Source organism: Salmo salar, chromosome ssa01 (genome assembly GCF_905237065.1).
Source record: "Salmo salar chromosome ssa01, Ssal_v3.1, whole genome shotgun sequence".
NCBI classification, from domain to species: Eukaryota; Metazoa; Chordata; class Actinopteri; order Salmoniformes; family Salmonidae; genus Salmo; species Salmo salar.
In genome coordinates, this window is record NC_059442.1 from 5,891,662 (window position 1) to 5,904,688 (window position 13,027).

Genomic DNA, 13,027 nt, shown 5'->3' on the forward strand with positions numbered 1-13,027 from the left:
CTGAGTTCGTAAACAACAGTCGGGGATGATGTGGCCCTTTCATCACACAGACATTTCGAGTCGTGTTGCTGTAGCTAACTACTGTCCTCCTCCTGTCTGTCTGATGATATCCTCCCCATCCCAACATTATCTCTCGCCGCACCAACAACAACAACAAAGGTGTCCTCGGGCCTCGAGAAACTGCTCAAAAGAAAGGGAAATGAAATCATCCGAACCGGGTTATGACTCGATTTGATACAGTATTTGTCAGATTTGGCCTTTCGTAGCAGGTTAGAATTTACGTAGCAGGTTCAGAGAATTAGGAAAAGGATTATGGGGGAAAAATCTCAAACTTTTATGTTAATGTAACAAACGCTGTATCCCTTCTAGCCATGACCTGTGTTGCGCGTCGCTGCTGGTCCTGTGTACGGCCCGGGGGGGGAATGGGAACGAGTAAAGGCGCTGCATTGTCCATGCAGCATTTACGGTGATACGGCCTCTGCAGAAGACAGGGCATATTAATACGTTTTGCTCGTCGGGGTGCAGGGCAGAGCTGTTGTCAAGGAAGTGAGTTTGTGTTTATAGAGGATCTTCCGCCACTAATTATGTCAATGCTGAGCTATATGAAGCCCCTCAGCGTTGTTACAAAATTATCTCAACCTGGCCTCTGCATGCCACCCGAGGCTCCGCCATTGAGTCACATCATACATACGGTGCCTCCGACCACATTTTCGGGATCAAGCATAAATGTTTGATTACATCATCATGCTGCCTCTAAACATCCTCCCCTCCACAAGTTGATAAAGGGCTGCATAAATGGGGAGAGAGTGGGGTGTTGCAGAAGTCAACAAAGCTTTTACCAAGAGAATCAGTAGCAATGTTAGACTGTGCAGAACATGAGCATTGGGGAGACCCATGCGTTAGGGTAATTTAACCAGGCAAGTCAGTTAAGAACAAATTCTTATTTACAATGACAGCCTGGGAACAGTGGGTTAAACTGCCTTGTTCAGGGGCAGAAAGACAGATTTTTACCATGTCAGCTCTAACCACTAGGCTACCTGCCGCCCCAGGTGCATTACAACACAAATTAATACTTGCTTGAAGGATATATACAGTAGGAGACAAGGATATACAAATACTTACAAGAAGAAAAAGGGAAACATTATGCTGACCATAAAGGTTTATTTATTTGATTGTTTTATTCAATTTGAAAACAAAAATACTGCTTTATTTTAAGGCAAAAATTATACAATGCATAACATTGATAATCCCAAAACATAGTACTGGCTAACAACGATACAGGGCAAACATACTTGAATTGTGAACTTGAATGTGCTGCACTCAGTATGTCTCTTACGGAAAATTCATAATAAAATTAGGGAAGATAATGGAAGTTAATTCAAGCCGCATTATTTCAGACACCTAATGTGCTTTAAATTAAAACAAATACATAGTATTGTCCCAAATGGCACCCTATATGGTGCACTACTTAGTCCCAAATGGCACCCTATTCCCTATATAGTGCACTACTTTTGATCAGAGGCTTATGTAGGCACTACATAGGGACTAGGGTTCCATTTGGGATACAAACAGACTAGATTAGTCATTGTTAGTGACTCCATATAATACCATTCATTTCCTTTAGATTCTTGCCCATCACGGGCTCTACAAGTGTTTTGTGTCACTGCCCACAGTAAAAACACAATACTTCTACTTGATGGCATCCCATTGCTCGTTGTCAAGCCAATGGAACGACAAGATGGCACAAAACAGCCACTGTCACTCAGGTTAATTCAACTTAGCTAGCCTAAAAGCTGCCAATTCAGCCTCCTTGTCTAGAAAATATCTAGTACAAACATAACTTGTTACACTTTTATTTGATCTTTCATCTTAAAAAGTTGGTCTATATATTCCCATAAAAATCGTTACACCACATCACAAGTCCAATGTTCATTCTAGTTCCCTAACGTTTCAGTGTCAAGTCAAGTGAGAATAGGGCAACACAATTTCTTCTGCTCCACAAAGTTCACTGACCCAATTCAATTCATGGCAAGGTTTAATTCGATGAAAAGGGGAACTATACTACACCAAACTGGTGGACACATAGAAGCAGAATAAACATAGAGAGGTCAGCTTTTAATTTTTTTATTTTACATGTCGTCTATTTTCATACTAGCTTGATTTTTGTTTCATGGACAAAGTGTAGACATCTGGCCAACCTCAACTAGGTCAAAACGCCACAGCAATTCATTTGTTATACCAATAATCATTAATGCCATCTGAAACAAACAGTTTGAAGAGGTGATATTCTGTACTCAAGTGATGGGACAGTCAGTGTCTGGCTGAGGTTCAGTTGGGTGTCCGGACTCCAGTCCAAGGTGCTACATGAACAGTCTAAATTTACATTAATGACTCATGCTGGTGCACGCAAATTCAACATGAATTTAATAGGTGCCCTAACGTCATAAAAAAAAAAAAACACACACACACAGCATTGGCATTGCAGTTATTATCATCGCTGTCCAAGTGACGCAGGCCTACCAGACTACTGTCCTGATCTGGTTCTTCCGTGGCATGTACTTATTGAACTCATTAACTTCCTATAAGTCAGCAGGGTCACACACCTACATACAGGTAAAACCCAATACCACAGGCATTTAGAGCTTCAGGAATTACTGTTTTCGTGAGCGAATTACAACAGACGGTTTCAAAGTAATCGTCTTTCGTGTGTTTTGTTTTCGATCATAGAAAGCTTAGGCTATATCCTGCCTAGTGCAACACGCTGTTGAGTTTTGACCGCACGAGGGAAAGAAATGTGACTGCTCAGCTTCAATGTGGATCCTAAAAAGCTTAAAGAAGTGTTTTTTTTCCCCTTCTAGTGTTACAGTAATTTAGGCCTACTTCTATGCTATAGCCAACGCTATTATATTCGCTTCTTTTACGTTAAATCATTAGGCCTATGTGATATTTCAAGACATAGGCTACACTCAAACAAGGTGAGTCCATTACAAGGGTTTTTAAGGACAGATGTTTTAATAACCCACTAGTTTTCTATCTGTTTTTGTTGGATCTGGCCCGCTCAGCGTTGGACCAGGAATGAACACGCCACCTAACCCGTTCTCAATACACGTCCTATTTTTGCCACTTGTTGCCGCAGTTCGGCAGCACACTAAGCGAGTTGTTTACCTTTAGGCTGGTATACATATTTATTTGGTTTTTCATGAAATTTCAGTGGTAAATAAATATGAAATATTTAGTATGTATCAGATGTAATTTAACAGAAATATTAATTTTTTTACCAGCTACGTGTATTCTCAAATTGAAAAGAGCACTACCTATTGGGTCCTGGTCAAAAGTAATGCACTAGATAGGGAATATGGCGCCATTTAGGACATTACACCCCTTACGACACCTAGTTAGTCCACCGTCTATTACAGTGATTGGATGAGCTGCAGGAATGCTGAACGTTCACTAGGTGGCAGCATCGGGCCTTTATCAGAGAACTGGATCAACAGAATGACTCCCCATGGAGTTCTTTGACCTTTCGTCATTCCTTTGAAAGTCACAATATTTAGTTTTCCTTTGCAAACAAACGAAAGCAATAGATTAAGCGACATATATTTCCCCTTTCCATAAAACATGTAGTCTACGGCCGTTACTGTTTACGTGATGCACACATCTGGATTAGATTAATAGAAAATACTTTAACAATAACCCAAGCCTCAATGTGAACCTGGAAGCATTTAAAATACCATCTCTCTTTCAGAGACATAACACGTGGGAGGTGACATACTCTACAACGTGGCATACACTAAAGAGATGCCTGGTTTCCATCAACCCCAGTCCATTTGTGCCATCATGCTAACTCCTTGTCACGCCAAACTGTTTGGCTACAAGAGGAGACGACAGATCTGGGACCAGGCTACAAGAGGAGACACCAGATCTGGGACCAGGCTACAAGAGGAGACACCAGGTCTGGGACCAGGCTACAAGAGGAGACACCAGGTCTGGGACCAGGCTACAAGAGGAGACACCAGGTCTGGGACCAGGCTACAAGAGGAGACACCAGGTCTGGGACCAGGCTACAAGAGGAGACACCAGGTCTGGGACCAGGCTACAAGAGGAGACACCAGGTCTGGGACCAGGCTACAAGAGGAGACACCAGGTCTGGGACCAGGCTACAAGAGGAGACACCAGGTCTGGGACCAGGCTACAAGAGGAGACACCAGATCTGGGACCAGGCTACAAGAGGAGACACCAGGTCTGGGACCAGGCTACAAGAGGAGACACCAGATCTGGGACCAGGCTACAGGAGGAGACACATTATAAAGACGGTTTTAAGACGGGGGGGGGACACAAAACATTAACAAAAGAAAGATTGAAAACAAAAACACATAGCTAATATGCATCTGTATAAACAGACTAGCTAAATCAAAATACAGTGAGTGAGTTCTCATAGCCAGGCTCCCCCAAAACAGATCAGCCATTCAGTTACAAAGGTCCTCTGAGTGACTGAACACAACATGGCCTTTCCAAAAACCTCCCTGTGAGAACACAAAACTAATGAGCCAGCAGCGTGAGTTAGGGCTCAACCTCTGCCTTGAAACTCCACAAATAAATCTCTCCCCTTCCCGACGGATATAAAACTATATATTTGGAATAAACAACGCTTTTTAACCACCAAGTCCTTCTGTCTGAGGAGCACAGCTCCGCTCAGCAGCAGTAGGAATGCCATGTTTATTATGAAGCCTACATCTCTCTTTGTTATACATCGACAAAGTTAGCCCGTCATGTCATGGGTGTTATCCCTGTGGCAAGAGAACAAAGTACTTTTAGCATTTGGGTTAAGCAACTATGGAAAAAAAAAAATATATAAAAAAATTTCACAAAATACACAGGAGAAAAAAATTAAACTAAATGCATAATTATAATTCTAACCATATAAACAACTATAAACGTGGCTTACTTTTTTTACTAGTTCGTTTCTTCCTCGGTTTTTTTTTTTTGGCCTTCAGCAAAGTCCAGTCCCAGCTTTTGCTCTTAAAAATGCATTGAGGAGAAAGTAGTGTGTTAAAAGTGCCTCCTCAGTTGTGGCTGGAAGCGCATGTAGAGGAAAGTAATGGCTGCAGCAGCTCCCAGGACAGCCACCAGTATTCCCAAGGAGGAAACAGAAGAGTCACCGTCAGGTCTGGAACTGGTAGGAACATTCATGGCCATGGTGGGCTGTGGGGAACAGAGAGAGATCTTCAGGGGTAACAAAATAACACATCTTATACACCATATCTGAGTTGTGTTCAGTGGGCCCCGAACACTACTAAGCTATATCCCTCAGTATATATCTGAATGTGTCCAATAAGAAATTATTTTTGTTATCAGTTGCAAAACACTTTGCTACAATGTGCCCTAATGAACATGACCAGCCCTGCCCAAGACAGTTGATTGAGAAGTCCCAGATGAGTGAAAAGAGCCTACGGTTGTCCCACACACCCTCTGCTGCACGCGTAGCTGCACGTCCTCTCCTGCTGACGTGAACAGCTCCACCGCTGCACTGTGTGACAGGTCCTCCAGCTTGTGGCCATTAATCTACATAACACAGAGGAAATTAACATCATTTACATTTTAGTCATTTAGCAGATGCTCTTATCCAGAGCGACTTACAGTAGTGAATGCATACATTTCATACATTTTTATTTATTTCTCCGTACTGGTCCCCCGTGGGAATTGAACCCACAACCCTGGCGTTGCAAACACCGTGCTCTACTAACTAAGCCACACAGGATCATGGAGCTTGATACATTATGGAGGACTATAATTGACAGTACCATGATCATTTAGGATATCCCTTGCAGTGAAAAGGCTCATGTAATTAAAGCCACAAATCTACAGTAGATAAGCTGGAGTCTCAAGCCTAATACAACATTTCCCAGATAGACGATTGATTGAAACATCCCATTACATTCCCCCTTCTTATCCTCTGCTCCCTAATCTAGTCCACCAGTCGGCTCTCTAGTAATTGAGCCAGTGGGGACTAGGTTATCTTCTCCAAACCTAAAAAAAAAGTGAAAGTCAATGTTTACCACCAATATCTTGTCTCCCTCTTGTAATCTTCCATCCAGCGCTGCAGCGCCATTCTCTTTGATTTTGGCCACATAGATCCCACTGTCATTCAGGACATACTGCTGGTCCAGACCCCCCACGATGTTAAACCCCAGACCTGGAGGGAGGGAGAAAGAGAACAGGAAATGAAAGTGAAAGGTGAGATACTTAGTATTGAGTTCTCATTACATGGACATTTGCTGACTGATAGCCTAGCATCACTACTCTGGACAGTTCTGACTTAAAGTATGCGGACAACTACAAATACACCTAGGTGTTGTTGTAAATAAGAAAGTGTTCTATCTCTATGGGGAAGGCTATGTAACTATGGTAGTGCAGAAAGTATTAGTTGGAGAAAGGTCAGGAGAGGTGTGGACTGAAGGAGAAGTCTGCTGATTAGAATGTTATCCATGTGGGACAAAGTACAAGCAGAACCATTCCAGAAGTTGCCTATAAATTCCCTTCTATGTGGTCAGTCTTGTCATAACATAATATTGCACATGCGGTAGAGCGGTTAACGGAACTCCAAAAATAAAAAAATTATAAAAATGGAAATGCTAGTTCAACTCAACTCGTCCAGCCCCAGATGTCTTGCTCCCAGACAAACTAAACGACTTCTTCGCTCGCTCTGAGGACAATACAGTGCCACTGACACGGCCCACTACCAAAGCCTGCGGGCTCTCCTTCACCATGGCCAACGTGAGTAAAACATTTAAACGTGTTAACCCTCGCAAGGCTGCCGGTCCAGTCCGCATCCTCAGAGCATGCGCAGACCAGCTGGCTGGTGTGTTTACGGACATATTCAATCAATCCCTATCCAAGTCTGCTGTTCCCACATGCTTCAAGAGGGCCACCATTGTTCGTGTTCCCAAGAAAGCTAAAGGTAACTGAACTAGATGACTATCGCCCCGTAGCACTCACTTCTGTCATCATGAAGTGCTTTGAGAGACTAGTCAAGGATCATATCACCTCCACCCTACCTGACACCCTATACCCACTCCAATTTGCTTACCACCCCAATAGGTCCACAGACAACGCAATCACACTGCACACTGCCCTAACCCATCTGGACAAGGAGAATACCTATGTAAGAATGCTCTTCATCGACTACAGCTCCGCATTTAACACCATAGTACCCTCCAAAACCGTCATTAAGCGAGACCCTGGGTCTCGACCCCGCCCTGTGAAACTGGGTACTGGACTTTGACGGGACACCCCCAGGTGGTGAGGGTAGGTAACATCTCTACCCCGCTGATCCTCAACACTGGGGCCCCACAAGGGTGCGTTCTCAGCCCTCTCCTGTACTCCCTGTTCACCCATGACTGCGTGGCCATGCACGCTTCCAACTCAAATCATCAAGTTTGCAGACGACACTACAGTGGTAGGCTTGATTACCAGCAACGACGAGACGGCCTACAGGGAGGAGGTGAGGGCCCTCGGAGTGTGGTGTCAGGAAAATAACCTCTCACGCAATGTCAACAAAACAAAGGAGCTGATCGTGGACTTCAGGAAAGCAGAGGGAACACCCCCCTATACACAGACGCGACAGTAGTGGAGAAGGTGGAAAGTTTTAAGTTCCTCGGGGTACACATCACAGACAAACTGAAATAGTCCACCCACACAGACAGCGTGGTGAAGGCGCAGCAGCGCCTCTTCAACCTCAGGAGGCTGAAGAAATTTGGCTTGTCACCAAAAACACTCAAACCTTTTACAGATGCACAATCGAGAGCATCCTGTCAGGCTGTATCACCGCCTGGTACGGCAACTGCTCCGCCCACAACCGCAGGGCTCTCCAGAGGGTAGTGCGGTCTGCACAACACATCACCAGGGGAAAACTACCTGCCCTCCAGAACACCTACACCACCCGATGTCACAGGAAGGCCAAAAAGATGAAGGACAACAACCACCCGAGCCACTGCCTGTTCACCCCGCTATCATCCAGAAGGCGAGGTCAGTACAGGTGAATCAAAGCTGGGACCGAGAGACTGAAAAACAGCTTCTATCTCAAGGCCATCAGACTGTTAAACAGCCATCACTAACATTGAGTGGCTGCTGCCAACATACAGACTCAAATCTCTAGCCACTTTAATAATAAAAAATTGGATGTAATAAATGTATCAGTCACATTAAACAATGCCACTTTATATAATATTCACATACCCTACACTACTCATCTCATATGTACAGTGCCTTGCGAAAGTATTCGGCCCCCTTGAACTTTGACCTTTTGCCACATTTCAGGCTTCAAACATAAAGATATAAAACTGTAATTTTTTGTGAAGAATCAACAACAAGTGGGACACAATCATGAAGTGGAACGAAATTTATTGGATATTTCAAACTTTTTTAACAAATAAAAAACAGAAAAATTGGCCGTGCAAAATTATTCAGCCCCTTTACTTTCAGTGCAGCAAACTCTCTCCAGAAGTTCAGTGAGGATCTCTGAATGATCCAATGTTGACCTAAATGACTAATGATGATAAATAGAATCCACCTGTGTGTAATCAAGTCTCCGTATAAATGCACCTGCTCTGTGATAGTCTCAGAGGTCCGTTTAAAGCGCAGAGAGCATCATGAAGAACAAGAAACGCACCAGGCAGGTCCGAGATACTGTTGTGGAGAAGTTTAAAGCCGGATTTGGATACAAAAAGATTTCCCAAGTTTAAACATCCCAAGGAGCACTGTGCAAGCGATAATATTGAAATGGAAGGAGTATCAGACCACTGCAAATCTACGAAGACCCGGCCGTCCCTCTAAACTTTCAGCTCATACAAGGAGAAGACTGATCAGAGATGCAGCCAAGAGGCCCATGATCACTCTGGATGAACTGCAGAGATCTACAGCTGAGGTGGGAGACTCTGTCCATAGGACAACAATCAGTCGTATACTGCACAAATCTGGCCTTTATGGAAGAGTGGCAAGAAGAAAGCCATTTCTTAAAGATATCCACAAAAAGTGTCGTTTAAAGTTTGCCACTAGCAACCTGGGAGACACACCAAACATGTGGAAGAAGGTGCTCTGGTCAGATGAAACCAAAATCAAACTTTTTGGCAACAATGCAAAACGTTATGTTTGGCGTAAAAGCAACACAGATCATCACCCTGAACACACCATCCCCACTGTCAAACATGGTGGTGGCAGCATCATGGTTTGGGCCTGCTTTTCTTCAGCAGGGGCAGGGAAGATGGTTAAAATTGATGGGAAGATGGATGGAGCCAAATACAGGACCATTCTGGAAGAAAACCTGATGGAGTCTGCAAAAGACCTGAGACTGGGATGGAGATCTGTCTTCCAACAAGACAATGATCCAAAACATAAAGCAAAATCTACAATGGAATGGTTCACAAATAAACATATCCAGGTGTTAGAATGGCCAAGTCAAAGTCCAGACCTAAATCCAATCGAGAATCTGTGGAAAGAACTGAAAACTGCTGTTCACAAACGCTCTCCATCCAACCTCACTGAGCTCGAGCTGTTTTGCAAGGAGGAATGGGCAAAAATTTCAGTCTCTCGATGTGCAAAACTGATAGAGACATACCCCAAGCGACTTACAGCTGTAATCGCAGCAAAAGGTGGCACTACAAAGTATTAACTTAAGGGGGCTGAATAATTTTGCACGGCCAATTTCAGTTTTTTATTTGTTAAAAAAGTTTGAAATATCCAATAAATTTCGTTCCACTTCATGATTGTGTCCCACTTGTTGTTGATTCTTCACAAAAAAATACAGTTTTATATCTTTATGTTTTTGAAGCCTGAAATGTGGCAAAAGGTCAAAGTTCAAGGGGGCCGAATACTTTCGCAAGGCACTGTATATACTGTACTCTATACCATCTACTGCATCCTGCCTATGCCGTTCAGCCATCGCTCATCCATATATTTATATGTACATATTATTCATTCCTTTACACTTGTGTGTATAAGGTAGATGTTGTGAAATTGTTAGTTTACTTGTTAGATATTACTGCATGGTCGGAACTAGAAGCACAAGCTTTTCGCTACACTCGCATTAACATCTGCATGTGACAAATAACATTTGATTTGATTGAGGCGAGCTAGCTAGCTAGCTACATAAAAGGTATTCTCACTGGAGGTGACTGGCTCGAAAAACCTAATTTGTATTCATCCCATGCTTTGTAAACAACAAGTGTATACTAACCGGCCCTTCCCAACAACGCAGAGAGAAAGAAAATACACAAATAATAGCAAAGTAAAACACGTAACAAATACACAATGAGAAACGATAACTTGGCTATATGCATGGGGTACCGAGCCGATGTGTAGGGGTACGATTTAATTGAGGTAGATATGTACAGTACCAGTCAAAAGTTTGGATACACCTACTCATTCAAGGGTTTTTCTTTATTTCTGCAATTTTCTACATTGTAGAATAATAGTGAAGACATTAAAACTATTAAATAACACATATGGAATCATGTAGTAACCAACAACAACAAAAAGGTAAATCAAAATATATTTTAGATTCTTTAAAGTAGCCACCTTTTGCCTTGACAGCTTTACACACTCTCTCAACCAGCTTCACCTGGAATGCTTTTCCAACAGTCTTGAAGGAATGCCCACATATGCTGAGCACTTGTTGGCTGCTTTTCCTCCACTCTGCGGTCCAACTCATCCTAAACCATCTCAATTGGGTTGAGGTCAGGTGATTGTGGAGGCCAGGTCATCTGATGCAGCACTCAATCACTCTCCTTCTTGGTCAAATAGCCCTTACACAGCCTGGAGGTGTGTTGGGTCATTGTCCAGTTGAAAAACAAATGATAGTGGGACAGGATATCGCTGCAGAATGCTGTGGTAGCCATGCTGGTTAAGTGTGCCTTGAATTCTAAATAAATCACTGACAGTGTCACCAGCAAAGCACCCCAACGCCATCACACCTCTACGCTTTACGGTGGGAACCACACATGCAGAGATCATCCGTTCACCACCTCTGCATCTCGTAAAGACATGGCAGTTGGAACCAAAAATCAAAAATTTGTACTCATCAGACAGATTTCCACCGGTCTAATGTCCATTGCTCATGTTTCTTGGCCCAAGCAAGTCTCTTCTTCTTATTGGAGTCCTTTAGTAGTGGTTTCTTTGCAGCAATTTGACCATGAAGGCCTGATTCACGTAGTCTCCTCTGAACAGTTGATGTTGAGATGTGTCTGTTACTTGAACTCTGAAGCATTTATTTGGGATGCAATTTCTGAGGCTGGAAACTAACGATCTTATCCTTTGCAGCAATGGTAACCCTGGGTTTTCCTTTCCTGTGGCGGTCCTCATGTGAGCCAGTTTCATCATAGGGCTTAATGGTTTTGGTGACTGCACTTGAAGAAACTTTCAAAGTTCTTGAAATGTTCCAGACTGACTGACCATGTCTTAAAGTAAAGATGGACTGTCGTTTCTCTTTGCTTATTTGAGCTGTTCTTGCCATAATATGGACTTGGTCTTTTACCAAATAGGGCTATCTATCTTCTGTATACTACCCCTACCATGTCACAACACAACTGATTGGCTGAAACGCATTAAGAAGGGAAGAAATTCCACAAATTAACAAGGCACACCTGTTAATTGAAATACATTCCAGGTGACTCCCTCATGAAGCTGGTTGAGAGAATGCCAAGCATGTGCAAAGCTATCATCAAGGCAAAGGGTGGCTACTTTGAAAAGTTTCTAATATAAAATATATTTTGATTTGTTTAACACTTTTTTGGGTTACTACATGATTTCATGTCTTATTTCATAGTTTTGATGTCTTCATTATTAGTCTACAATGTAGAAAATACCAAAAAGAAAAGAAAAACCCTGGAATGAGGTGTCCAAACTTTTGACGGGTACTGTGTTCCCAGTCGTGAAATCCATAGATTTGGGTCTAATGAATTTATTTCAATTGACTGGTTTCCTTATATGAACTGTAACTCAGTAAAATCTTCGAAATTGTTTCATGTTGCGTTTATATTTTAGTTCAGTGTAGTTAGCATTGCTAGCTAGATCCTCATTTGGCTCAGTAACAAAAGGTGGAAAACCCGATCTCGTGGCGTTCAAATTGAAGCCTATTTCCAATATCCAGATGAGCTACCAAATTGGCATAAATGAAATAGACAGCCAGCTCGCTAACAACAGTTAACTAGTTAGTTAGCTATCCAGGCCATCCGTTTGCAAGCTTGCCAACTAACAGTAGATTTGTCGGAGTTGCGACTGAAAGCTATTTTCTTACCTTGTGGTCCTCTTTTCAACTTTATATCCAGCACGATAGGCCCAGTATACATTGCTGACCCGTTCATGATGTAAGGAATCCGGAGGACAAGCTAAATAGCTGTTTTTGAGGGTAGTTATAAATGTGAAGGTGAACTCATGCAGGAGTACCGTCTCTATTGCCTGCAGTTTCCTGCTATCCGATGGACTAGAACTCCACTTCCCAGAATGCTCTTCAATCTACCGCTCTACTCGTGACCTTTGATTGAACCACCTGTAACTGTTATTATCGTTCAAGAGAAACAGATGGTTCCTCAATGTGGGGGTACTAGCTGGGTAGTAGTACCCCTAGGGGTGCCTGGCTGTTGTAGCTGTAGAAACCCTATTGATAACCAGTCATAATATATCAGCTCTCTTTATTCTTAGACAACCCTTATTATTAAAACAATACCTTTGTCTTAGACAACCCTTATTATTAAAACAATACCTTTGTCTTAGACAACCCTTATTATTAAAACAATACCTTTGTCTTCAATCCTAGAGGGAGATGCCATCTCCCATGGTGCCGTCCTTCAGGGAGATGGCATCACCTTCTCTTTACACAACCCAATTATCTTCAATGCTTTTCAATAAGTTACATGCGGAATTGGGTTTATTTTCTGAATTGACTAGAATTGAAATGGAATTGACCCCTAACCCCAATCACACCTGTACCTCAAAACATTGTCCTTGAATGAAGGGGAAGCCTCCATCTCTCTCC

General features: G+C 42.7%; 1 protein-coding gene across 2 annotated transcripts; it reads right to left on the bottom strand.

Moving 5' to 3' along the window:
• Positions 1–1,144: 1,144 nt before the first annotated feature.
• Positions 1,145–12,494, bottom strand: synj2bp (synaptojanin 2 binding protein). Of its 2 annotated transcripts, none has more exons than XM_014195782.2 (4): positions 12,290–12,494; positions 6,057–6,193; positions 5,467–5,562; positions 1,145–5,202 (listed from the first exon to the last, which is right to left on the bottom strand). In XM_014195782.2, exons 1-4 carry the CDS (start codon positions 12,354–12,356, stop codon positions 5,050–5,052), a joined length of 453 nt encoding a protein of 150 aa, XP_014051257.1. In that variant the 5' UTR covers positions 12,357–12,494; the 3' UTR covers positions 1,145–5,049. The 2 variants fall into 2 exon arrangements, with proteins under 2 accessions (XP_014051257.1, XP_014051175.1); XM_014195700.2 differs by having other exon boundaries at positions 5,452–5,562.
• Positions 12,495–13,027: the final 533 nt, after the last annotated feature.